A 26,851-nucleotide genomic window follows, 5' to 3' on the forward strand; every position below is an offset into this window, starting at 1 on the left:
GGGAATATGCACAATCTATTATTAACAAAAAATTGCACAAATAGAGGAGTGAGTGCAGCGGAGGCAGCAGGTAGGACGTGCTCTGCGCCGCTGCACAAGCACTTCCCCACCCTCGCACCCCATCCATGAAAACACGAAGATCATTTTTCTGGTGTCCCATCAGAAATCAGAACAGTTGATGGCCAAGGCTGGTGCTGCAGGATGGGTCCCTCCACCTGAGCTGGGATGGAAACAGCCTTTACTCCAAAGGCATGGCACCAGGGAGTGACTGGGCTCCCGGCTTCAGCGCCACCACCCTCCCCTCACGCTGAGAAGGGATTTGGGGTCTTCCCTATGGTTTTCCACCTGGTCCTGCCGTTCCTGCCAGCTCCCTGCCTGCCTCGCACACCTCGGAGCACAGAGCATCACAGACCTCCTGGACAAGAGCAGCCAGAGCAGGTCTGGGCCGCGCAGGATGGAGGAAGGATGGGGAGGCTGCAGGCAGCCTGGTCCTTCCCCGCTCCCCAAGGGCTTTTATGGGCAGGGACTGGCCCTGCCAAAGCCCCCAGGGAAGGGAAATCTTGGCTCAGCTCTCTACAAACCCAGCAGCACTGGCAAAAGAAACAGGAGGTGAAATGGGCACAGGGAAGAAGTACAGGGTGGCCATGAAAGGGGTCAGGGTTGCAGATGGTGTGAGATCCAACACCTGCATTCCTGCTGCATGGAAATTGGTGAGGACTTGGTATTTCTTCTGCCAAAATGGGAAGAAAAACTTTGTATTCAGATTGTGGGGGGCATTGCAAAACAAATTGTAGAACAGCAGCAACTCACTGCAGAGCCACTGGAATATCCTGGTTTGATTTCAGCCCTTTTTACATTTTCCAAGTATAATCTAACGTCATTTTCAAAGCAGAAAATCCATTTTTCTCTCTTCAACTCTTAAATGAAATGGCTGAAACCAACCAGATTTAACACCAAAATCAGTTTTGTTTCTCCAAGGGGCAGTTTGGGGAGGAAAGCTTCAGCCAGTATCTTAGGAGCTGAGGAAAGCCGGGTCTTCACCCAGCCCTTCCCATCCTCAGAGCCCAAACACCCATGGGTGGCCCAGCCAGTGCCCCTGTGGTGCACGTGGGGAAACTGAGGCAGAGAGTGACTGTCCCCAACCAGCAGCCAGGGTTCAGCCCCTCTCCGTGGGCATTGCCACCATCCCCGTCCCCCCATACCTGCGTGAGGATCCTGGTGGGTGGGCAGTCATAGGATGCCGCAGGCAGCACCAGCATCCTCGGAGTGGTCGCAGTTGTGGACGTCCCAGCTGATGTGGGAGCAGCGTAGCAGCGAGGGCTCATGGCCCTTGCACTTGAGGTTGTCGAGGAAGATGTAGCCAGTGCCCTGGCCATAGCGTGCCTCCCCCCAGGCTGCCGTGGCATGCCCGCAGCCCAGCTGCCTGCACACCACCTTGGCGTCCCACAGGTCCCAGGCGTCGTCGCACACTGTCCCCCACTGGGACAGGTAGAACATCTCCACGCGCCCCTCACACCGGTGGCTGCCGTTCACCAGGCGCAGGGACCCTGCAGAGGGGATGGGGTGAGGCAGCCCCGGGGCAGCCCCTGCCCATGCCCCCACCAGCACTGCATCCCTCTATCCCTGCCTGCCACCACCCTGGGGCAGCGGTAGCTGCCAGCCTCCCCAGGGCTGGCCGAGAAGAGGTCCTTCCAGCCAGGTGGCCCCAGAGCAAGAACCCTGGTGTCTCCAAGGCTGGGCAGATGTTTGCTGCTCCCCACAGCTCCACCACTGCCTCGGCACAGGCAGGAGCACGAGGGGGTGACCACTTGCCAGCATCAGAGCTGGGGCTGACCCCCAAAGCATCACAGTGGACGTTCAGGTTGAAGGAACAGACAATAATCTCTCTTCCCAGCTCAGCTCCATTGGTCCATCACATCTCCCCACTGAGGTCCATTGCCTCACCCCCCCACCAAGGTCCATCACCTGAGGTCCATCACCTCCTCTGCCCAGACGAGCCTTGGGGGCACTGGGAGAGGCCACGGTTTAACCATGCCACCAGCACGGCTTTTCCCCCTCCCGTGGGCTGCTCCAGGTCAGTGCTTCAGGCATTTGCCAAAGCTGCCTCTGTTTCCATCCTCTGCTGGTGCGGAGCGTCCCCAGGGCCAGCACCAGGAGCCATGATACCTCAATACCTACCATCCTTGGGATGAGTCGGGGCCGATGTGGTGGTTTTAGTGGTGGCTTCTTGGAAATGGTCTCCAACATCGTCAGCACCTGGTGCAGCAGGGAAAAGTGACCCAGGGCACCCCTGTGCCCCCCAGGGCTGGGTCAGAGCCCCCCAGCAGCAGCATGGGGATGTCTGGGGATGGATGCAGGGACATGTGGGGTGGGATGTGCAGCCACTGCACTTCCAGGAAAGTGCACAAGCGGAGACTGGAGGTGGTACCCACACTCGGGCCATCACCAGTCACCGTGGCACCTGACTGCTGCTGCTGTCCCCCTGCGGGCAGGAGGAACCCCAGGGTCTTGGGGCTTACATTCACCCATCACCCCATTTTGGGGACACCCTTTCCCACAGCCAGCATGCATGCGGCTAAAATTCTGTTATCTCATGGGATTTCCACAGCACAAAGCTGGGCTTCAGCAGAGACCTGGGGAGCCCCAGGCAGTTGCACCCACCCCTGTCTCCCACCCAGCTGGTGAGGAAAGACCCTTGGGCAGGAGCCGGTGGCCACGGGGTTCACTCCTGCTCTCACCTCGGCAAATGACCCCAGCATCCTCGTGGTGGCCGCAGTTGTGCTGTCCCCAGCCCAGGTGAAAGCAGTCAGCCAGGCGAGCCTCGCCGCCGCCACAGCCCACGTTATCCAGCAGGATGGGCCCACTGCCGTAGCCGAAGGAGCCGAGGATGGTGGCGGCAAGGGCTGCACCGCAGCCCAGCTGCCGGCACACCACCTGGGCGTCGAGGAAGTCCCAGTCGTCATCGCAGACGGTGCCCCAGGTGCCGTGGTGCCACACCTCCACCCGCCCGCGGCAGCTCCCATTCCCGTTTGCCAGCCGCACGCCGCCACCTGCATGGGGGGCCCGGGCACAGGCACGCTGCCAGGGGGGCTGGACCTCCACCAGGGGACTGGTGTGCCCTGATGACCCTCCAGGGGGATGGGATGAGCCCCGGGGGTGTGGGAGCAACCCTCTGGGGACCTAGGGTGAGTCCTGGAGATGTGGGGTGACCCTGGGAACATGAGGTGACTCCCAAGCAGCACAGGGTGAGTACTGTGGGCATGGGTTAATCCCTGAAGATGTGTGGTGACTGCCTGGGGGGGCATGGAGTGAACCCTGGGGATACAAGGTGAGCCCTGGGGATGTGGGGTAACTCCCTGGGGGCATGGGGTGAGCACTGTGCACATGGGGTAACCTCTGGGGATATGGAATGAGCCCTGGGGGCATGGGGTGAGCCCTGAGCATGCGGGGTGAGTCCTGGGGTACTCAGGGGACATAAGAGAGCCCTGGGGATGCAGGGTACATCCTGGTGGCATGGGGCAACTCCCTGGTGCCATGGGGTGAACCCTGGGAGCATAGGGTGAACCCTGGGGTGCTGGAGATCCCCTGGGAATTTGGGGTGAGCCCTGGGAGAACGAGGTAAACCCAGAGGATGTGGAAGGTCCCCTGGGAGCATGGGGTAACTCCTGGGTCTGTGGGGTGAGCCCAGGGGATATGGGGTAACCCTGCAGGGACATGGAGCTTGGGGGGATGTGCTGGACCCTGTGCAGGACTAGCAGTGGCCGCACACTTACTTTCCTGCTCGACGGTAAAGAGGGCAGTGGTGACCACCTCGGTGGCCTGGGAGGGCTGGTCCCTGCCGTCTGTCGCTGCTGGGACAAGAGTGGGGACACGTGGGCATTGGGAGGTTCCAGCTCCAGCACCCGCTGCCCCTGCTCCAGTCAGTGCCAGTGGCCTCTAGCACTGCGGCAGCCCCATGGCAAGCTCCTGCCGTGGGCAACGTCACCCCCCAAGCCTCGCTTATGTGTGGCAGGACCCCAGGGTGGCCGTGCTGGTGTCACGGGAGGACAGAGAAGACTCGGTCCCCTGCAGCGAGTCTCCAGCCCTGGCTACGGCACAAGGGTGAGCCGGGTGGCTGCCAACCTCCTACCTGTGGCCGTGGCAGTAAGTGTCTCTTCGTAGTCCAGGGCCACCGAAGTGGTGAAGGATGTGATGGTGGACGTGTCCAGCCCTGCAGTGACACAGAGGAACAGAGGTGACACGCAGGGAGAAGCTGCAAAGCCATGAACTTGCTGACTCAGGGAGGCAGACCCAGGTTGATCTGGGTGCTCCAGGGTGATGGGCATGGAGACGGCCCATGTCCACATACACAGCCCTGCTGCCCACGTGCTGGAGATGGTGCTTCTCCACCCCAACCCAAGCACCGAGGTCCCACCTGCAGTGCCAAGGGGTCCCTTGCTTCTCCACATACCCGGAACGTTTATCAGGCAGGGTTCGTTAGCTCTAAAGCTTCATTTTCCCCTGCCCCAGAGAGCAAGGGCCATGTGTGGTGGTGCCATCACCCTGTGCCCAGGCGAGGTGCCAGAGGGGATGGGGACATTTAGGGAGGAAAGGACCAGCCAGAGAAAATTGTCCCTCTTCTCCTGCATCAGCATCTTTGTTCTGTAATAGTGGGAAAGGGAAGTGCAGGCACTCAGTGCTCCCATCATTAGCTGTGATAATGAGAGAATTCAGGGGGATTATTAACATTATAAATGGTAATCAGTGAAGAATGGCAGAAATACATCATTTAGGGAGGGGAAGAGGAGGCAGGCCGGGGCTGGTGGCATGCCTGGCCCGTGGCAGCCACTCACTCCTTCCGGACGCGGGCAGCTTGTTTTCCAGCCGGCAGAGCAGAGAAATGGCAGGCAGGCAGATGCATTTCCCTTGCAAATTGCTGCTCAGACTGTGCCCCAGGTGCTCTGCATGGTGTCACTGCCTGCTCTGGAGTGCCAGGATGACAGCAGATAAGGAGAAAGGATGCTCCCGCAGCGCAGAGCCCAGGTCCTTGCCTGACCTTGGGCGCATCAGCATCTCCCTGAGGCCATTTCTCATTGGGGACCAGGGTGTCCCTGGATTTTTCCCCACCCCGGGGGACAGCCCAGAAGGCGATGCTCTGCCCCGGTACCTGTGCAGATGACACCTGCATCCTCGTGGTGGCCGCAGTTATGGATGCCCCAGCCGAGGCTGTAGCAGGCGGAGAGGAAGGGCTCGCTGCCGTCGCAGTTGACATTGTCCAGGAGGATGCGCCCCGTGCCATAGCCAAAATAGGCATTGCTCTTGTAATCCAGGGCTTGGCCGCAGCCCACCTGCTTGCACACCACGCTGGCATCGCTCAGGCCCCAGTCGTCATCACAGACGGTGCCCCAGTTCCCACGGTAGAAGATCTCCACCCGGCCCTGGCAAGAGTCGGTCCCACTCACTAGACGGATGCTGCCGTCACCTGGAGGGTGGCAGCACGCTGTGAGAAGGACATTGCTTTCCCCAGGAGGTCACCACACACGCCACGGCACAGCAATGCCACCAAACCTGGATCTGGCAGTGGCCATGATGGCAAAGAAACTGGGTGAGAAACTGCGGAGAAGGGGCGATGCTTTAGGGCAGCCCGGCTGATGGGAGCCTCAGTGAACCTCTGGGATAGGGTTTGGCCATGGCCGGCACAACAACGGGGTCCCCAGGGCTCTGCCCCTTGGAGCCAGGGAGTCAGGGTGCTTCATGGAGGGGCAGTGGGTGACGGGTGGGGGACGCTGCTCCCTAGCAGCCCTAAGCCAGGACGGGCCCCTGCAAGCGACGGCTCAGCAGCTTACTTTCCCCATCCTGTACTGAGGCTGTGAGGGTCCTGCTCGTCGGTCCTTCGCTGGCTTGCGTGGGTGAGAGCTCTGAAAAGGGAAGTGGAGAGATGGCATCCATTGCTGCCCCAGCAATCCATCCAGAAGCTGGCTGTGAGCAGTGCCCCTACGCACTGCCCACCCCTCTGCTCCCCCCACTCGGACGCCAGCGTACACACACCCTGGCAGACACACGCCATGGAAAGCAAGAGGGTTTGCGCCAAACCAGCCCTGACGGGGAAAGAAAGATGGGTTTGCAGGCACTGCTCTGCCCAGAGTTATCTGCCCGGTTGTAGATGCAGGGAGGTGGATGGAGCCAGGACCTCAGCCGCTGGCACAGTGGGAAGTTGTGCCCTGCAGAATGGCATGTGGACCCAGACTAAATCATAATGCTGCACTGAGCTGTTGGGAATCAGGGTCCCACCTATGATGGGGTTTGGATTCAATGTCATGGCATAAATATTAAAAAAAAAAAAAAAATTATGTTCCTGCTGGTCTTACCTATATTTCTTTTGCTAATAATGTTCTTTCAAGCTACCCTATTGCCCATCTTGTCCCAGCTCCTCAGTGGGCTGGTGAAATTATCTGGGGCTGTGCAGGGAGCTGGATGGGAGAGGAGCCGAGCAGTCTCATCGCTGGCCACACTCATGCCTGAGGGCTGTGGGAAGCATCCCAGGAAACCCAGCCCACTGGTACAGTGAAGAGCTGGCTGGCTCCATGCTTTCCTCCATAACCACAACCAACAGAAAGCTGGCTCTTGAAAGCTTCCACACAGCACAGGTAGGAGCACCTTCCTTAGGGGTCTAGTGGTTGGGTCAAACTCCTGTATCTCATCTGGGGGCCACCCCAGAGCATCTCCTGCTCTCCTTTGCCAACTAAGCTACAAACACCTGAGGGCTCAAGTCCCTCCTCCTCTGCCCTCAGACCCATCTCCCAACCTCCTCCTTCAGTCCTCCTGCATCTCCTCTCCAGCAGCTCCTTGAACTGGGGTTCCTGCTCAGTTCAACACCTCCTTTCTCTGGTTGCTGGTCGTCCAATCCACCAGCCAGCCCAGCAGCCCCCCTGTTCCAAACCCTGCTTCTGCAGGACACATGGATTCACTGAGCAGTTGCATCCATGGCTGAGCTCTGGGTCTGCACAGCCTCACGTTTACTGGTCATTAGTGCATGGCTGGTGAGCAAACCCTACGTAGCTATGCAGGAGGAACTTGTAGGGTATATAGGGGTCAGCACAGAGCCGTTCCACTTTCACATGCCAAGTTCAAACATTTTCCACTGCTTTTCTCACATTTAGGAACATTTCCTACTGAAAAGCTCAGCAATTTAAAGAAGGGCAAGTCAAAAGGGGACTTCTGAGTCCTGCCTGACTCAGAGGCAGGAGCGTGGGTGGGCATGTGCTCTTTTGCCAGGGATCGTGCTGGAGAGGTTGCAAAGTCCCTGAGCTGGGAGTGACAGGGAACAAAAAACAGGCTGGTCACCCTATGGAGCACCAGCATGCTGAGCTGGAAGATGACCTGGATTGAAGAAAGGGGTGGAGGAAGGATGCAGAGGACGTTTGGCTGACCCAGGCTCAGAGGAACAGGCTCTGAGATACAACTCTTGGGCTCCCCCAAGGTGTCTGCAGACACCAGGACTTGCAGCACCACAGGCACCTCCCTGCTCTCCTTGCCTCCAAGGAATCAAGCCTTATTACCATTGCATATGACAGCCACGTCCTCATAGTGGTAGCAGTTGTGGATGCCCCAGCCATGGCTCCAGCACTCGCTCAAGGCTGCCTCCTGGCCCTTGCAGTCCACGTTGTCCAGGTAGATGGGTCCGCTCCCTTGGCCGAAGGTCATGGCGGCCGGGAGGACGATGGCATAGCCGCAGCCCAGCTGGCGACACACCACGTTGGCATCCACAATGTCCCAGTCGTCATCGCAGACCGTCCCCCAGGAACCGTTGTAGAGGATCTCCACTCGCCCCTGGCACCGGCTGGGCCCATTGGCGAGCCGTATCTCTGGAAGGATGGGCAGAGAGAGGTCCCTCAGCAGGAAATGAGCCCACCCTGGGGCCAGGAGGTGGCAAACACTCAGTGGGTGTCACAGGAAGGGCAGGAGCCCTCTCTGCACCAAATCTCTGTCCCTTAAAGATGGTGCCCTTTCGCTGTAGCACAAAGCAGCTGTTGGCTTGCTGCTGCCCACCTGGTGGTGGGGCATGGGTTTCTCTTCATCTGCTGGAAGCAGCAGACATGAAGCCTCAATACGGCTCAATACATAAATGAGATGCATCATTACCCCATCATCTTGCCTACTAATGGCCTGGCAATAACCCAATGGGAGAAGAGGAAAGCGGACACATGACATCATGTCATGACATATGATGGGTGACAAATGATGAGATGTGATTAGCAAATTCTTATTAGCCTCAATGAACACGTCTGGAGCTGGTCCCATGTGGGAGTTGGTGGGATGGAGATAATCTCTCAAGCTGCTGCTGATGGGGAGCAGGCATGTAGGTGCCCCCGGCCTGCCACATCAAGGGAATTCCTTGCTTGGGTGTGACGAATGGCACAGGGACAGGGACTCAGCAGGAGGTGGCAAAATTCCCCTCTTGGGATAATAAGCAGAATAGGGATAATAAAGGATATCTATTTCCTTTCTGTAAAAGAAGTTTTGCTTTTTGTTGCCACTTTTTGTTCCAAACCGATGTGCTTCCTCTTTGAAATTCCCCAAACCCCATTTTTAACAAAAAAATAAAAAACCAAACCATTTTCAACTACAAAACCTTCTAGACAAAAACAACTTTAAGAGAAGACTCTCACCTGGGAATGGCAACAGCGCCGGCTCAGAGGTGGTGCCTGCAATGGAAAAGAAAAGGAATCAGATCTCGCCAGTGTTCTCTCAGAGCACAGAGGAGGGATGTGGCTCAAAGGATGACGGCAGCAGGGATGCAGGTGGGCATGGTGGGGACTGGCAGGACCCAGCAGCCCCCCGGACTCACCCCACCTGCTCTGCCGGAATGACCCCCTCAGCCCTGGGAGCACTCGCACCCTACCCAGTTAAATAGCTGGAGTGCTGGAGCCAGTGCGCTCTGCCAGGGCAGGGCTTGTCTCCACGGTTTTTGCAAGGACAGTTGGGTTTATTCTGGGAGCTCTGAGAACTTGAAACTTTACTAGAAATTACTTGTCCTTTCCCTTTTCTGTAAAGACCTGAGGTTTGTAGGGGAAAAATAAACACGCTAGCCCAGGGCATCATTTCATCTGCTTCACAGGTGGGGAAACTGAGGCAGCAGCATGTGGCTCTGTGGTGGAACAGTGCTTTAAGCACAGGGTTACATGTGTGTGTCCCCCTGCCCTAAGTCCTGGGTCATCCAGGTTCGTGCAACTGCCCAAGATGATGCATGACCAAGGGCTGCCAAGGGCTGCCATTACCAGCTCCCTGAGAGTGAGCTGCTTTCCTTCCCCCTCTCCTTCCTTCCCCTTGGCTTGGGCCAGCAGCTCCTCCGACAAAGCCAGTGGCTGGCAGCAGCCCCAGGTGGGTCATGCCTTGGGTCGGGTCTCAGGGACCTTTGTGTCTCCCTGGCTCTGTTGCTGACTTGCTGGGGGCCCTGGGCAGCTCCCACATCCTCTTGCCCATGCCCCATCTCCCCACAGGACACTTGGGGGTGAGGTGGGAACAAGGGAAGCCAATACTTCCTGGCATGGGAAACCTGCTGGAGATCTTCTGATGGAAAACTGTGCATTGGGCATCCTTATGTGCATTTTAATTGATTTTTATCTTTTTTTTCCCAATAAAGGTTGCTTTTTCAAGCGCTATATTTATGCGCATGTTCCAACACACCTGTTGATGGGGCACAGCCACCTTCCAGGGTGGAAACAGGCAGCACAGGAGAACTGCAGGCAGCCACTGCTGCATGCCACTAGGCAGGATAAACCTTCTGGCATGGGCACAGTGATGTCCTGACTGCTGTGGGGCCCAGGGTGAGCTCTGCTCTGAAGCTCATGTGTGGGGCTGCAGCCCATAAAACACCAGTGGGTCTGGCTGCACTGGACTGGCGTGGGAGGACACAGGCGTGGGTGCCTGTCCCCTCACCTGCCACCCTTTGGGGGCACCTTGCACTGGGTGCTGGTGGCACCAACTGCTCATGGAGAAAAGGTGCATTACAGACTGGGAGGGAGTGGAGAGGAGACTGGAACACAGCTGCAGCCACGGCTCCTCAGCCAGGAGCGAAGCCCTCCCAGTAACCGGAGCCCAGGAGATGCTGCCAAGGGCTTAACAAGAGTTTGCTGCAGAAAAGTTCTCCTGCAGCTGGGAAGGAGCTCGGTGGAGCAGAGTGAGCAAGAGCTGGGAGAGGAGGGACTCCTCCATTGCCTTCCCAATTTACCAAAAACTGCTTTCATGTAGTGGTGGGGATAAATCCAGGGGAGAGCTGCTGGTCTCCTGCAGCACCAGGGCTGGTGTAATTTGGGGGTGTTGGAAAATCAGGATGGGGTCTTTTGCTCTCAGCCAGCTCCGGAAGGGCAGCAGCAGGTTTGTAATATGCAGTGTGCTGTCATGCAATAGCTGGGGCTTTCCTTTTGGTCCTGTACCTACATTTATACTATTTCTTTCCATCTGTTTTCCAGCCAGCCTCAGCACTTCAGGGAATCCGGCTGTCATTCACCACCCAAGGGGGTGATGGGGTGAGAGCTCTGGGGGCACAGACGCACCCCTGGTGATTTCTGCCTTGGGGCTCAGCTGCCCAGCCATGTAAGAAATGGTATTGTTGTGGAGCTTTAATTCCTATTTAAGTCTCAGCCTCCTCTGACCAGTGTGAATGGAGGGAGCTGAATGCTTGCATGATGCATCCCCATCCCAGTCAGCTGGGTTTAAATAAGGGCTCTGAAAGCACCCTGCAAGCAGCCCTGCGCCTGGGGGTAGGGATGCTCGGGGGGCCATGGGCAGAGCCAAATCTCCCCCCCCCGGCAACACACTCCTCCTGCTGGGCTGGGCCCTTCTCCCACAGTTTGGGTATTATTTGGGTACAAAAACCCTATCAGCCCCAATTCAGAGTGATGTGGGGTCCCGCAAGATGCTGCCAACACGGGGCACTGAGGTCTCTGGCTTGTCCAGAGGGTCATTGCAACATCATCGTGATGCCCCAGGGGATGGTGGACGGGGACAGGTGGCTGGACCTCACGGATGTCCCTGTCACTGCCCCTGCGAGTGCACCAGGAGTTTGCAAGCCCTTGGCAGATGCTTGAGGCCAGCTTGCAGCAAGGGCAGCACAGATCTCCTTGGGCATCCAGGGCACCTCGTGCCTGAGACTCCAGCTGCACAGCCCTCTCCCACGAGTGACACCTTCCAAGCAAAGATAATCCCTCCATGCCCATTACAGCAGCCAAGGGCTTATCAATGTCCTTGGTGGCTCTGTGGCCTCTTTTTCTACCCCTGGCTTGGACCAGCCCTGTCCCGCTTCATGCTCAGGCTATGAGCAACAACATGAAGATCAATTCCTGCTGCTCCAGAGATGTCACCGCCGTGAGAAGCAGCATGAACCTGGAGGGGCGGTCAAGCAGATGAACTCACCTCCCTTTTGCCTTCCTAGGACGCGGCCTAGGAGACCATTAAGTCAGCTACAAAATAAGGCTGTCAAAAAAAGACCTAGAATTCCCAAGAAAAATGAGAGTAAGGCAACTGTCTGGCTGTAACTATGACTTAGTACCCAGGAGCTAGTAGTGAGATACCACCCGTGGCTGGGGTGAACGATAGCAGCCGGGGAGCTCCGGCCACGGTCGGGCGCTGCTGCCCTCCCAGCCACCCCAGCTGGACCCATGCAGGCTGGAAAGTGATGCTGCAACGGCAGCAAGAACTGGGGATTAAACAGGCGAGTCCCAGGGAGCAGAAAGGCTGGCTCGCCGAAAGGGAGGACAGGGAAGGACACAGCAGCCCCATGGGCTGGACAACAGGAGAGAGGTAATTTTTGCACCGAAACTGTTGAGATGTGAGGCTTTTTAAGAAGAGTGTTTGATCCTCATTTGTATTGATTTTTAACACCTAGTCCACTCCAGTGCTGAAAAAGCAGTGGATAAAAAGGACACCGTTAAATATTCAATATTCATCTTCAAGTCAAAATCAAAGCTCTGAAATACTCATTTAAGAGCATCCTCCAGCAAAGTCAAGAGAGACCTGAAAAAATATGCCTGGCATGTCTACATTAATGAGGAATGAGGGAAAAAAAGTATTTTCTGAGAAGAGAGAGAACTCTCCACGTTTCTCTGATCCAGCTTCACAAAGCCAAAAGAAAAGGGGGGATTAGCTCAAGTAAACACCATCCCTTTCAGGGCACAGTGCTAAATCAAACCACCAAATGGGAGGACAAATCGCCCTTCATTAGCAACTTAGCTGTGTCCATTAATGAACAGAACCGGGAGAGCCTGGCGGTGCAGGACACAGCGGCAAAGCCACCAGGGTCCCCCCAGGGTCCCCACACCCCGACTGTGGGTGCAGGCGTTGCCACCAGCAGCTCGAGTGTGGGGGGTTGGTGGTGGGGGTGGGGGGGAACGGGAAGCTCCAGCTGAAGGGGTGGAAACTGTAAAACCTGATTTAATCCAATTATGGTGTCTGACTACACCTTAATTGCCTGCTTGCTGCCTGGCTTTGTCTTGGCAGGGCTTTGTTGAGGCAGGAAGGTGTTACCAACCGCCTGGCTGTAACTACACTGATAAAGTCACACCAGGATAATTACGCCGCTGTAGTGCTTCTGTGGACCCTCGTCCGGGAGCTGGAATGGCTTTTTCCAGTTTGATTTGAACGCTTCCCAGCCTGGCTGGACAGTGCCTGCCAGGAGTGACTCGGGACCATTGTCCTCAGGGGATGGGTGCTCATCCTACCCATCGCCTCGGCAGGACAGGTCCCACAGCTCCCATCCCTTGGCCGTTGACATCCTCCCAGCGGCGCTGCCTGTGCTGGGGCTCAGACCTGCACCGTCCCCGTTGCTGGCAGCTGCCTGCTCCAGCCGCTTGCAAGCCCTGAATGCTGAACTTGCTATCACACAGGTCATGGTGGGAGATAAGAGCTGAACTTGCTCCGTCAATCCCTGTGCGCGCTCAGCACCATTGAGGACATCACGATATTTCTGCTCATGGTTCTCCATGAATAAAATCTCCTGCCCACAAAGCTGAAGCCTGGAGGAAGATTGTGGGTGCCTAAAACTCCCCCCCTCCCACCACACCACACAGGAGCTCACCGGTGGGGACAAGCAGGAGGAGGAGGAGCACGGCTGGCATCAGGGAGGGAGGCAGCACTCCAATGTCCAGCTTCCCCACGCTGTGCTGGCTGGCTGGCTGGGGACCAAGTCTCATCGCTGCACCGTGGTCCTCCCACAGATGGGCGTCCAGAGGAGGTTGTCCCTGAAACTTGTAGACAGCAGCGTTAGCGGTGATGGCCAGGAGAGCCTTTGCCCCATCAAGGGCCATGCAAGATCTGCAAACAAGTCCCTCCCTGGCACTTGCTAGAGCAGTGACCAGAAGTCACAGGAAAAATAATTCAGGTTGGATTTATTGAGAACAAGAGACTTTTTTTTGAGTGACAAGATGAAGCTACAGGGCCACATCCCACCTGTGAAACAAAACTGGAAGCAATGAGAGCCTCAGGCTGAAGGGTACAGACAGAAGGATTGACCTCAAACCCACCAGGACACCTGAATGCTGAGCCTCAGAGCTGTCACCCAGGGTCTTCAGCCCCCAGACATTCAGGGAACCATCTTGTTTGCATCCACGTGGAGCTTGCCCTTCTGTTACTTCTACTTCAGGTTACAAGCAAACCCCATAGCACATATATACCATATACCCCATACCACACATGGGTAAACTGAGTCACACATTAAATCCAGGCAGAATTGGGAAGGAGCTCCCCACCCACACAAGCCTGAAAGGCACTTCCTAAACCATGGAGTGTACCTGTTACTCTACCAAGTCATGTCACACAACCCCCTTTGGAAAGGGATGGTGCTTCACTTTGCCCCCAGCTAGGCTGCCCGCCCCATGTCTCCCCCTGCAAGGCTGCTCTGGCTCTGCCACTGACAAACACTCAGCTAAAGCCCCGCCTGGACACAGCCATGGCCAACCTTCTGCTATGCCTTCGCTCCTCTCCCTCTGGTGCTCTCCTCCAGCAGGCTCCTGGAGACCATGCCCACCTCCTCCTGACACGAAGAAGGGATCTGTTCTGTGGGTGACACAGCCTTCCCACTCCCAGGGGCCCTTCCCAGCACCCAGACTGCACAGGGGTCTCCATGGGGTCCCGCAGGGCACGACATGGTCAAATATGGCACTTGAGTTACCAAAACGTCCCATCTGGTGCCTTGCACCCATCTTTCTTCTTCACCCGGTGATGAATTAATGCAACCAAGAGGTCTCCCGTGCAGCTCTAATTCCTGGCCAGGGATGGCCCTTCAGACATCCATGCTAACCACTCAACAGGAGACCTCCCCACCTCGGCTGGCACGTTCCCAGGAGCTTTACCGACTGGCCCCCATTGTCTCTGCTCTTCATCATCCCATGGGAAAAGCAGGGAAAGACATTTCTGTGGGAAGACCAAAATTTCTGGGGTCTGATACAACAGCATCATTCACCTCGGGGGTGGAGACACAAACTTGACAGGGATGAGATGGAAAGCAAACAGGGGAACGTCAGGCAGAAACCAAGGAAAAGATTAAATATAAGATGCCATTTCCCCTTAATTTACTGCTTCCTTCAGAAATTACTGCCGAAGTGGAGGATTTCTAGATCTGTTTCAGTCACACGCTGTTGGGGAGCGGGATTGGGGCTGATTCTGCGCTCCGTTACACCTCTGTGAACCCATGGCAACGCCCCAGCAGTCCCAGCAGTCGGCCTGACAGCGGCACTGGGACAGCAGCGTGCGCTGGTGGAGGAGTGCCATCGTGAGGATGCTTTCACACGCTGTTAAGTCTTAGCTTAGCGGAACCCAAAATTAGTCCCTCCAGCCTACACAGGGTGCAACATCTCCTGAAGGGATAAGCACCGACTGCTGCTGCTTGAAGCATCGACTGACGGTCAGAAACTTGGGAAAGGATGTTGAAATCCACCATATCGGTGACCAAACACCCACCCTGTGGAAACCTCTCATCCAGCCTTTTGTTATTCCTGGGTTTATGACATGGAGGCATGGGGTGGGGAGAGCTCCCAGGTGGGACCATGTGCCGGTGCTATGTCCACCCAGCCAAGGTCCCTCAAGACCATAGGTTGGGAGGGCTCCCAAGCCTCCAGAACAAGCCTTTTGCTTCATTGCCTGCAGCAGCGAGAGGTGATGGTAGACCAAAGCTTTTTGTGTGCCCCAGCAAGAGATGATGGTAGCACAGCGCTGGAGGTGCAGGTTGGAGCCACCATGGATGGGGTACGGCCCCATTACACCTCCCTGCTCTCACCACTCATTTCCTGCTGACCAAGCCCCAGGAGGAGACCCGCCAGCAGACAGACGGCTCACTGCCGGGGGATGAAAATCAATCTAGTCCCTAAGGTGATGTTTCTCAATACTCCATTCATCCCTCCTGCAGCACAAAATAATGTCGTCTTTTGTGCCGCTGGCCCTCCCCGCTCTCCGGTGGGGCAGGGCTGACAGACGGCCCCTCTGCTGCCCTGCCCTGGCCAAGCCCCTGCATCATGTCCTGCTCTCGGGGACGTTGTCATCATGGGCCACTTTTGTGCAGGAGCCAGCACCTGGCAGGGTGGCAGCAGGCATTAACCACTGCAATGCTGTGCTGTGGCTGACCCCAAAAAGGTAGAACCCGGCTTTGCTTCTCATTCTGTGCTTTTGCACCTGCTTCTCTGTCCTCATCCAAATCCTTGGGGTTTGGCAGCAAACTGAATCCCCTTTCCTTGCACTCAGGAGGTTGGGGGCCCTTTGGGAATGCCTATAGATTCAAAACTGCTTCTAAGTCATTGTGGTGTGACAGCAGAGCACGGCATCCCTTTTAGAAGGTTGCTGAATGTAGGTTTCTGAAAGCGCCTTCAGACTGAAGACTTCCAAGGCATTAGGTGCCTTGTAAAATGAACCCTAACCATGCATCCGATGGAAGAAGCAGCGTACCCTGTATCAGCCTCGACACTGCACAAGCACTGGCCACCACGTCCGATGCAACAGATACAGGGTAGGAGCATGGCTTTAACGGAGGGCACAGAAAGTCCCTGCTTTTACCCCAAATAACACACACCACAGCAGACACATTGTGCCCAGCCAGCTCTTTGTCCTCAGCGAAAACTCCCTCCTCCCATGTGGACATGAGGCCCCGCAGGTCCTTTGGACCCCTTTGGGCCCTTTGGTCCCCCTTGGCCATGGCTAGATTGACCCCCCTCCTCTCTATCTGTCACTTCTTCCATTTTTCAATTATTTAAACAACTTAATGAGAAATTGCAGTCTTTCAGCCGTCACCACCCCGTCAGATCATTATTTGTAATTACCACGCTGACCTAAAAAAAAGCATCATAAATCCACATACCTGTATTTTCCTTCCAGTGTAAAGATGGGTATATTTAATCCAAGAAATAAATATTCTCTTTTGAAGTAAAGAAAAAAGCTGGCTAATTAGTTAAAATTTTTTAAAAAATATATTGTTGAAATGAATAGTCTCTCTTATCCCAGGAGAGAGGTGATGGGGAAAAGGCAGGAATTTTTCTTTAGGTGAGACTTTGCTTAGTAAATTAAAAAAAAAAAAAGAAGAGGAAAAGGATCTTATCCATCAACTGAACAGCTGCAGCCTGTCATCTCTTTGCACCTTTGGGGCCGGGAGGTGGCTGCTGTCAGCTGGGTTACAGCTCTAGTGCAGGACGGCAGCCCTGCATCCCATCCTGGGGCAGACCACCCCGAAAGCAAAGGAGAAAGAGAGGGAGGAGGAGAAGGAGAGGGAATAAGAAGAGGAAGAAGGAGAGAGGGAGGAAGAGGGGGAAGACCTCTAAGGAGACATGGCGGGGAGGGAATGGCTCAGGTTTCAGGAAGGCAGGCTGGGACACATCCTTAAATTGGGTGCTGGCAGAGCCTGGGTTACGCCTCAGGGGAAGGGAGAAGCTATTTCAGAGGATTTGGGCTTTTCAGCTCCTTCCTACCTCCCTCCTTGGCTTTCTGAATGCCCACCTGGAGAGGAAGCCAGCAATAACCACCTGGCTGGAAATATTTCTGTCGATGCCTGAGCCAGCACCGGGCTGCAGCAGGAGGGGATGGTCTCAAGCTTCCTGCCCTGCCCAGGGGACCGGGGGACCACTTGCCAGGGCCCTGCCCCTTCTGCAAACCATGGTCCTCCCTGACTATTCCTGGGCAAGAAATTGCCTTCAGAAGTGCTTTTTTTCAGGATTTTTCCTGCTCAGCCATCCAAGGCGGCTCTCCTGAGGACATGAGAGACCTGCCACCTCCTAGCAATCTCAGCCCCAGTGAAGGATGCTCACACCCTGGGGCTGGGGCATCGCCACAGGTCCCTGGCTGGTACAGCAGGTCAGCTGGTACTAAAGGCATCCATGGCAGCTGGGCTCCTCTTTCCAACGGTGAACTCAAGGAGATCTTCTCCAGACTCTCAAAAATCAAAAGATTTGTGTTGTTCCCCAGTCTTCCCTTCATGGGAAACGTTTCCCATCCACCTCCATCACCTTGTGTGCTACACATTCATGTTGCCTCCTTCAGCTCCTGACCAGGGCATCTCTATTTTAAAAGGAAGTGTGTGATTAACCATTTTTAACCATTCTAGCCTTTTAACCATTTTAACCATAATTGCAGATAAAAGCCTAACAATGCGAGACTCTTGGGTCTCAGCAGCCTTGAAGACAATGGAAAGAGGACCCCCAAATGTACTGCATTTCCCAGTCTTGTGAATTCTTAAGGTCCCCCACAGTTTTAGGAGTCTGGAGTGCTTTTGGCTTTGAATAAGTTGATCTTACGATCAACAGGATTCCTGCCCTCTCCTTCACGGTAGGCAGCAGTTGCCTCATTGCTCTTGCTGCTGGATCACTCCTTTGCTCCTACATAAAGCCTAGACCCTTAAATGCCCTTAACCACCTGGGCTTCGTGTTTTAACTCAGTACAAAGCAGGCTCTGGCTGCAACTGTCCCTAACTGCATGGTTACCCATCTGCCATTACTTTCTTGTAGGGATTCAGTAATTAGCAATTAGGCATTTACTTTTTATTTCCCAGTAGCAGCAAAGTTCTAATTAGCCAGCTTGCAAATGAGAGTTTCAAAGGTGCCTTTTAAGTCTGTTTTGCCTAAACTTTGACAAACTCTCTGCTGTCCTGGCTAGCTGCCAGGGCCCAGGGGCTGGAAATCATCAACTTCAGCATCGATCTGCATCCAGACTTTGAACACCAGGAACATAAGCCTCCCTAAATGCAAACATGCAGGGATAAGGTCAGCAGCCCCAAGATGCTCTCCACCCTGTCCATGATTTCTCGGGCCATTTGAGCAGCACCTCAGACGTTTTCCATGTCTACATTGTTACTGCATGTTCTTTGGATGGCTTGGCAGTATCAGGCTACGGGCTTACACTGCTCCAAGGAAGAGAAAACACAGCCAGCCTTATTTAAGGCACAGCCACAACGTAAGAAAGGCTAATTATAAAATTCCACGGGGCAGCAGGGCTGTTCTCTTGTTTGCCAGGAAAAAAAAGCTCTTTTTGTCCTTCGTGATGGTTCTGCTGCCCAGTCACTCAGCGACATCCATGATGCTCATGGGAGCTTCTGGAGGGGCCAGGGCTGAGCAGGGCCATGCCTATGTCCACTCAGCATCTGAAACGTGCCATGAGCAGCATCTGCCACAGCTTCCTACGGCAGCGGGGTGGATGGCACCTACAGCACTTGTCACCAAATCTCTTTTATGGAAGCAGCTCAGTCATGGGTGGAAGCTGGGTAAAAATAGTGGCTCACAAATCTGCAGAAAATACAGAGCCTCCAGAAAAAGGAGGGGGAAAAAAAAAAAAAAGGCTTCCCTTTTCAATTAGCTGGGCAAATGCAGATAGGAGAGAGAAACCCATTTGTACGTGCTACATCATTGTCAGGAAATACATTGGTGAGTTAAAAGAAGAGCCTGCTGCAATATAAAAAAGCCACAAGCTAAAACAAAAGACATCTTTTTGCTGACAGGAGGAAAGGACAGGGCTGAGCTGTTCCTCAAGACACCAGTTGCTGTTGTGATCCATTAGCCAGCTTATAACAAATGACAGGTTTCCCCTGCTGATTGCTGAACTAAATCGCCAGGTATTTACGGGTTTCCTTCTCACTGCTGCCTGCGTTCTAGGGAGCATGAAGGATGCTGTGCCTGCAGTGGGATGGAGCCTCCCCTCCTTCCATGCCTTCCTCTGCTCCTCCTGCCGCTCCAGGGAATGGACAGTGGATGGGACCCTGCAACATGGGGTCCCAGGAGAGGAGCTCTCACACCCCAAACCAGCCAGTGTCCAGCAGCCTTAGGAGAAGGAAAAGACTTAAGTGCAGTATGAGAACATTTTGGTTCCCCTGTCCTGGCATCAAGCCCTGCCTCGATGCAGCTGGAGCTGTGGTCCTAGCACACCTCGATGCTATTTGGTAACCCAAGTGCTACTTTTAATGTATTTTATGGCAGCTGGTAAGTGCCAAAGGAAGGGCAGGGCTGTGAAGAGGGCAGCTGCAGCCCCCAGAGAGGCTCAGCATTGCTGTTGGCTACGGCAAGCTGGAGCTCAGGGAGAGGTACCCATCCCCTCCCTGGACAAAATCACCTTTGTTCTTCCTCGTAATCTGCTTCCTGACCAATGTGCTGCAGAAACCACCCAGCCAGGTGAGAAAGAGCAGCCCAAGGACACAGCGCTGACAGGCGGCTCTGCGAGGGCCAGCCGGTCTGTGCCGTGGACTACGACCGGCATCCAGAGCTGCGGAGGAGCAGGCATGGACCATAGGGTGGAAAAGGGGATGGGAAACAAGGAGCTGGGTCCCTTCGGTTGGTCACAGCAAAGGCACTCGCTGTGGACCATTAACTTTGGGCTACACCTGTAACTCCCTCCCTTTCCTGTGTCCCCTCTCATGACATTACCTCTGTGGGGTGAAACCTCACCCTACACTGGGCTCCTGGCAGTGGGATCTGACAGGATAACAGCTGCTTATCTATGATGTGTCCTTTGGGACTAGCACTCAGTGGCTTCTCTGCCTGCATCTGCCAGCACCGGGGAATACAGGCAGCCTGCTTCTGCTGAAGCATTACTGGTGTTAGGTGGGACTGCTGCAGCCTCAGCTTAAGCACTTTTAAGTAAAGGCCAGCTAGCTCGAACCGTGCCAAAGCGTGTGTTCGAGAAGTGGTGCCCTGCATGGGACAGACAGACTGCGGAGGCAGACGGGGTGGACGTCACTGCCTGCCAGTGCAGGAACCAGTGTGGGATGGAGATGTCGTGTCCAAGCCTGACGCTCCTTCCAGGCTGATCCAGAAAACTTCCAGCTTCAGGGGCGACCTGAAGGACCTCCGGAGGGATGGATCACAGTTTCGGCTGCCACACGGCTGAGTGTGCACTAGGTGGCACGCATTTTCAGAAAGAAACGCTTGAGGCAGCTGAGAGAGGGGTTGGGTTTGGGCAGAGAGCAAAGCTCCGCAGACGCCCGCCCCAGAGACCTGCCTGCTCCCGGGGGGTGAACAATGGGCAAAGCGGGAATAAGGCAGAGCAGGGAGAGTGCGGTCTGTAACTAGCACTAACGGCGAGGCGAGGACAGCCAGGGCAGGCGAGATGAGCACACGACCCAGAGGACTCGGCATCGGTGGTTTCTTGGCTGGATTTTGCAAAGGCAGGGATGGAAAGAGGCTTTTTACCAGGGTCTGTAGTGACAGTACAAGTGGCAAGGGTTTTAAACTGAGAGTATGAATTTAGAGTGGACATAAGGAAGAAATATTTTACAATAAGGGTGGTGAGACATGGGAATGGGTTGTCCAGGGAAGCTGTGGATGACCCATCATTTGAAATGTTCAAGGTCAGGTTGGATGGGGCTTGAGCAACCTGACCTGGTGGAAGATGTCCCTGCCTGTGACTGGGGATTGGACTAGATGGTCTTCAAAGGTCCCTTCCAAAGCAAACCATTCATGATTCCATGATTTCCCTGGAGAAGGCAGGCAGTGGGGCACAGGGAGGTTAGCAGAGTTCACAGAGCATCTCCCACCACCAGCAAGGGACCAGGGACATGTCCCCTTCAGCAGCCAAAGTACAGGTGTCAAAGAGCAAGGTCACCCGGTAAGAGCGGGATGGCCATAGCAGATCCCATCTCTGCTTTGTCTAATTGGTCCCTGGCAGGGACCAGGAGCAGCTGCTGCAGAGGAAAATGAAATGAGATTTCACCTATTATGCTCTGCCTGCAGAGGAATTTCTTCCTAATTCCTGACACTTTGGGTTTGTCTGCTCAGCGAAATTAATCTGAAATCAAGTGGGCTGTGAATTCAGAGTTCTGCAGCAATCCCAGCATAGCTTGGACAGACAGTTTTCTAAGTGGCCAGGGTATCCCCCAGAGCATGAGGCTAACCCTGGCAATTTAACAGAGCCTCAAGCATCAGGTTTTATATACACTAGTGTAGGACCTTGAGTCAAAAACATGAGATGGAGCAGCCATGGGGAAATCAGTTCGACAGCCTTCCAGCCTCGCTGCAAGGCAAGAAACAGGGAGAAGGCAAATATTTGGCTAGTTACCCCAGTGTGCGGATGGCTCAGAGAGAAGATGATCCCATGTTGGAGGACTCGCTGCCTTGCATACTGATTTGGGGAGCACGCAGAGAAGGTTGTTTCAGTGTGTGAGTGTGGGAAATAAGGGATCCAGCTGAAGAAAAGCATAAATGACTGTGTTAGACTCTGTGGATCATTAGAGTAAAAATCCTATCAAGCATCATACCAAATGTTTTTGCAGGCAGTGAGGACTATGAGGTCTGCATCCCTGTAAATAGTAAACAGGGTCTGTAGGGAGAGCTGGACACTGAGATTCACCTTTCAAGCTCAGAAAGCATTGAGCATCTTTGCAGCCGTCCTCACACAAAATAGTTGAAGGAATTTGTGCAGCAGGGTCTGGTGGGCTCGGCTGTTCATCAGGCTCAGGATTCACGTTGTATGTGGTGCCTCAGCTCTGCTAACCCCTTGCAGGGTGTTGGACCATCATGGCATAGAGCTGTGGCTTGGACAAATGAGGGACAGGCATGAGAAGAGGATGAGTGAGGCCCAGCAAAGCGCCTGTATTCCTGAGATTAAATACCTTAGCCATCTACCGTGCCTTGCAGAGCCTTCCATGTACCCTGATGCAAAAAGTCCTACCAGATCAGTTCATCAATCCCTGCTCAAAAATAAATAATAAAATATAACTATAAAAAGAAAATAAATGCAATGCACTTCTAGATTCTTCCCACAGTCAGCCACCACCTGGATGGTTTATCCCTGTCGTACAGCTCTTCCCTTCTCCTGGTAACTACACCGAGTGCACCTCTGCTCTTCCACAACCCTGTAGACACCCTGCAGCCCTTACCTGAAACGCCCTTCAGACCCTGTAGCATCATCCAAAGCCCTTGCCCAGCTTTCCTCATCAGCCAGGAGTCCTTGGTCCTCACTTGCAGCATGTCTTCATCTTCCAGCCGTGCTATGTAGCTCTGCCAGGCTCGATATAATCTATTCTTCACCATCCTCAATTCTCTCTGAAACCTTTTCCTGTTTAGAATCAGAGGATATTTAATGCCTGTCCACCTGTACAACCACACAGATCGAAATCTGCACCCATCACTGCTTTATAAAGCATACCTATCTATTTTTCAGGCTTGTGTGTATCGAGGTAGAAAGGAAAAAAATCTTCACATTGCTCTTCGGTTCCTTATTACAGCCGCAGGAGACAGGAATTCTAAGCACCCAAGTCGTAAATGTGAAACTTATTGCTTAAACGCACACATTACAGGCAGGCTATCAATCACATTTGGCAATTATTAGTACTTTGTGAGTATTTTGAACTCGAGTATGTGACAGTCTCATCCGTCCTGGAACAGATAAATCCATGGACATTTGCATACAAGGCTGAACTGCAGGGAGATACAGCTCCGGAGGTTTTTTACCCAGCTGCAATGGTTATGTGCTCGGCACTATACATTTTCTGTAAGCAGAAGACTGACTCTATATAAGCTCTGTAAAGATGAGTCCCGTGTTTTTAGCCCAGGAAGCAGAGTTTTATAATACCCCTCCATGCCTGTGGTGTATGGTGGTTCTATATGGTATTTTTGCTATAATTATTGATTCCAAGAATAATATACTTTATTATTACAAGCCTTTTGGAGCACCTCTTGAGCAGGTGTATCACGGCACATCACAGGTGAATCGGTGCTGCTGGGTGTAAAGTCCGGGGAAGTTTAAAGTCATTTGGTAAGGACTGGTGAATGCTTCCTGATTTTGAAATATCTGGTGGTGGTTTTGACTTCTGCTGCTGAAGCTCCCATCGAGGGAGAAACCCAGGTGAGGTCTGACCTCCCTCTAACACTGTATTAAGAAACAATCCACCTATCTGCAAGGTGTTCCAGAATTAATGTAATCTCTAAATAAACACACTTTGCAAGAGGTCTGATCGAGGTGAAGGAGGCAGCTGGAAGGAAGCAGTTGTCTATTGTCAGAGTTATCTGCTGCACGCATGCATTATATTTAATGATCCTCATCCCGTGCTCAAACAACGAATACGGCAGTAATCTCCTGGGAGTTGTTTCTGATTTACATGAATGTAAATGAAACCGAAAATGACTCTCCTCAAGGCCGTAGCTGAGCAGCTGATCAGTCCCCTGCTGAATCGGGCTCCAGGCGGCCACAGCTTCCCCAGGAGTCACACGCTACCTTCAACAGGATGAGTAAGTGTCTAGAAAGCAGCTCCCACAGACGATGTCCAGAAGCATTAAGCTTTGTTAGAGGCCTCACCTCTAACGAGATGTAGGTGTCACAGGCTCTGGTGAACCGCAGGGATAGAGGTAATGTCACTGGGACCACACATATGTCTAATGTTTCTGTACAGGAGCAAATTCTGTATCCTGGACCCAAGATATTGCAGAACCAGTGGCAGGAGAAGACCCCAGTGCCACCTGTTCTGGGAAACCCATGGCCCATACTCTGCTCCAGAGGGGGACACTTGCTGCTCCCCGCTCTGCTCTGCCTCGCTCCGTGCAAAAGTCCCAGCAGAGGAGCAGTGCAAGACAGAAGAAACCCAAAGCAGGAACAGAGCGGTATCAGAGCCGTTCAGGGCATGGAGGAGAGCAGGGGCTGGGTATCTGTCACTGAGAACCAGCACCAACACCTCTCCCTCATTGGGTGTGAGGAAAAAAAAAAAAAGATTTTGTTACCTTTTGTTACAAAGATCTTCAAAGCTGCAGAAACAAGGAAATGCAAGGCCATGTTAGCTCCTGCTCTTTCCTTCTAACCCTACGTCATTGCTGCAGTGTGTGCTTCAGGTTGCTCCAGGATTTTTGGCAGAGAAATGAAAACCTCCCTGCACTTCTCCCTGTTGTCAGACCTTTTAAAGCCAGAAATCTTTGTTGCTCACCTTTATAGTAAAAATATGTTTTTAAAGTCCTTTAATCCAGCAGGTGATTCTTTTTCCGCAGCTTTCCCAGCCCTGCCTCTACCGCCCGCAGGCAGGCTGGCAGCTGCCGGGCACTGCCTGTGCAGCCAGGCTTCTCCTCCAGCCCAGGGCCCGGGGGGCTACCATGGGTTTAAGGATTTGAAGGGCAACACAGGAGTGACGGGCACCCACGCGTCCCCCCGAGGGCGTGGGGTGACGGGCCCCATGGCACCGGGACTACCCAGGGCGGGGGTGTCTGTCTGTCCGTCTGACAAGGGGTGATGCTGTCCCCGCAGTGTCACCGAGCAAAGCGGCTCTGACCCACCCCACCCTGGGCATGGGGAGGCGCACGGGGGCACAATCGGTGTGTGGGGGGCACACTTGGTGTGCAAGGGGCACAGCCGGCCCCGCTCTGCCCCCAGCTCCAGGGGGAGGCGGGGGCGTGCTCACGGGGTTCACATGCACCCCCTCCCCGTCTCACACACGCTTCTGCTCTCACACATAAGCACACAGCCTCTCACACACAAGCACACAGCCTCTCACACACGCCTGCACACTCTTCAGCACACACAGTCACACACATACAGCACCTCATACACACACACACACACACAGAGAATCATGCACGCGCAGTATCATACACAGGATCCCACACACAGGGTATCACACGCACACAGTACCTTGCACACGTGGCAGCACACACTCAAGAGTATCACACACACAGAGTACAATATGCACATGTGCTCACACTCACGCACACCCAGCAGCCCTCACTCACAGCACCACACTCACGCACACCCAGTATCACATGCGCACACACATGCGCTCACACGGTGTCACGCTCGCACACAGTGTCACACGCCCAGTATCGCGCCCGCACGCACACGCACTCACAGTATCACACATGCGCTCAGCATCTCACACAACCCCTGTTACACACGCACAGATGCTCACGCTCGCACACACGCAGCGGCTCTCACGCGCAGCATCACACTCACGCACGTGCACTAACACACGCTCGCGCTCAGCCTCACCCAAGCACCGTTACGCACGCGCGCTCACACCCAGACTCACGCACGCGCAGTATCACGCACCCGAAGTCACCAACCCCCAGTATCGTACACTCAGCGCCACAGGACACTCGCACGCATGCCCAATCGCACGCGCTCTCGCCCCGCCCCGCCGCGCCCCGCCCCCCGCACTACATGCCCCAGGCAGCCGCGCGGGCGCATGCGCAGTGCCTCCCGCCGCCGCGGGCCGGGACGCGGCAGCCCCGCACCAGCCGCCGCCGGGATTCGGGGTGAGGGGCGCGGCGGGCAGGGGGCGGGCGGGGCCGGCAGCCCTTTCCCCGTGGGGCGGGGGGGCCGCGCCGTCTGTGAGGGTCCTCCCGCTCCCCCCGCCGGGGGCCGGCACCGAGAGGCGGCCGCCCCGGGCCCAGTCCGGCGCGCTCGGTGCGGGGCCGTCCCCTGCAGGCCCGGGGGGACACGGGCGCGGCTGCCCTCGCAGCAGGCCCGGCCCCTTCTTCGCCGCCGGCGGGGGTCGGTGCCGCCCGGACAAAGCCCCCCCCCGCGCCTGCAGAGCGCGGGGCGGGCCCGCGAGGGGCCTGACCCCGGAGTAACTGGGGGTCTGAGGCGGGGGCGTCGCGGGGAGGCCGGGAGGCGGCTGCGCTGGCCGCGGTGGGTCTGTTGGGGCTGCCGAGAGCGGCCGGGGCCGGCCTGAGCCCTGCGGTAGGCGCTGGCTCCCCTCCGCAAGGTTCGGCCTTGCCCTTCCCGGCAAAAAGCAGGGAAAGAGCTCTCCTGGGCCAGCCGAAGCTCTCGGGAAGCTGGAGGAGCCCTCCGGACCTTGCCAGGTTTGCACCCCCACAAGCAGACAGTTTCCCCGCAAATAAATAGCCGGCTTCGGTGCCCAGAAGGAGCGAGCGAGCGGGATGCCGGGCTTGGCGTGATCCTGTGTTCAGGTGTACCTGCCCTCTTCTCCCTGCCTCAGCTTTCCTCTTCATTTGTGCCTGAAATAAGCCCTCTGCCTAGCTGATAGGCAAACGCTTTGTTCTGCTTCAGTTGCGGTCCTTATTTTCCCCTCCAAAGGGAGCTCTCTTGAAGCTTATTTTGAATGGAAGGAGTCCAGGTTTGGAGCGGTCGGGTTTTATTTCTTCTCTTCTTTTGGCTGTTAATCCAGCCACCCTGTGCCGTGAGGGTTGGGAAAGGCTGGAAGAGGGCTGGGCTGTGTAGAGGGCAGATCGATCTGCACAGCTGGGGTTATTAATTTGATCTCTCCTCTGCCGCCTTGCTCTAGGATTACCCTTGGTTGCTGCTAGCTGTGTGCTGGTCGGTGCTGGGTGCACGGAAGGATGTGCTTAGGTGTGAGTTATCTCACAGTTAGAAGTGCAGAGCAGATGATGTGGGGGGCCCTGGCAGGGTGGTTTGGGGTCAGGGTCGCAAAGGGCTCCTTTAATCCTGCTCTGGTTGTGCACCCTGCACAGGGTCA

The 26,851-nt window shown here is 55.0% G+C and overlaps 2 protein-coding genes across 5 annotated transcripts in view; one reads left to right on the forward strand and one right to left on the reverse strand.

The window, feature by feature from the left end:
• Window positions 1-1,230: 1,230 nt before the first annotated feature.
• Window positions 1,231-13,169, reverse strand: SSC4D (scavenger receptor cysteine rich family member with 4 domains). Its single transcript, XM_075113366.1, has 10 exons — window positions 13,055-13,169; window positions 8,649-8,684; window positions 7,539-7,844; window positions 5,826-5,897; window positions 5,147-5,461; window positions 4,130-4,210; window positions 3,774-3,851; window positions 2,739-3,050; window positions 2,179-2,256; window positions 1,231-1,547 (listed from the first exon to the last, which is right to left on the reverse strand). The coding sequence occupies exons 1-10, from the start codon at window positions 13,167-13,169 to the stop codon at window positions 1,231-1,233; spliced, it is 1,710 nt and encodes a 569-aa protein (XP_074969467.1).
• A 12,418-nt stretch (window positions 13,170-25,587) lies between these two features.
• Window positions 25,588-26,851, forward strand: part of DTX2 (deltex E3 ubiquitin ligase 2) — a 39,083-nt gene continuing 37,819 nt past the window's right edge. For 2 of the 4 annotated variants that reach the window (XM_075112869.1, XM_075112871.1), the window contains exon 1: window positions 25,588-25,667. The gene's annotated coding sequence lies outside the window, so the exon portion shown is untranslated. Of the gene's footprint in view, window positions 25,668-25,944; window positions 26,217-26,851 lie in introns of those variants that run through there. The other 2 variants (XM_075112873.1, XM_075112870.1) reach the window with 2 other exon arrangements.

Source organism: Phalacrocorax aristotelis, chromosome 18, assembly GCF_949628215.1.
Source record: "Phalacrocorax aristotelis chromosome 18, bGulAri2.1, whole genome shotgun sequence".
NCBI lineage: Eukaryota > Metazoa > Chordata > Aves > Suliformes > Phalacrocoracidae > Phalacrocorax > Phalacrocorax aristotelis.

Coding starts and splice junctions, on each gene's coding strand:
- SSC4D (XM_075113366.1), bottom strand. CDS start 13,169: ATGAGACTTGGTCCCCAGCCAGCCAGCCAGCACAGCGTGGGGAAGCTG. Junction 5,462..5,825: donor CTCAGTACAGGATGGGGAAA/GTAAGCTGCTGA, acceptor GCCACCCTCCAG/GTGACGGCAGCATCCGTCTA. Junction 4,211..5,146: donor TGCAGGTGTCATCTGCACAG/GTACCGGGGCAG, acceptor GTGTCACTGCAG/GGCTGGACACGTCCACCATC.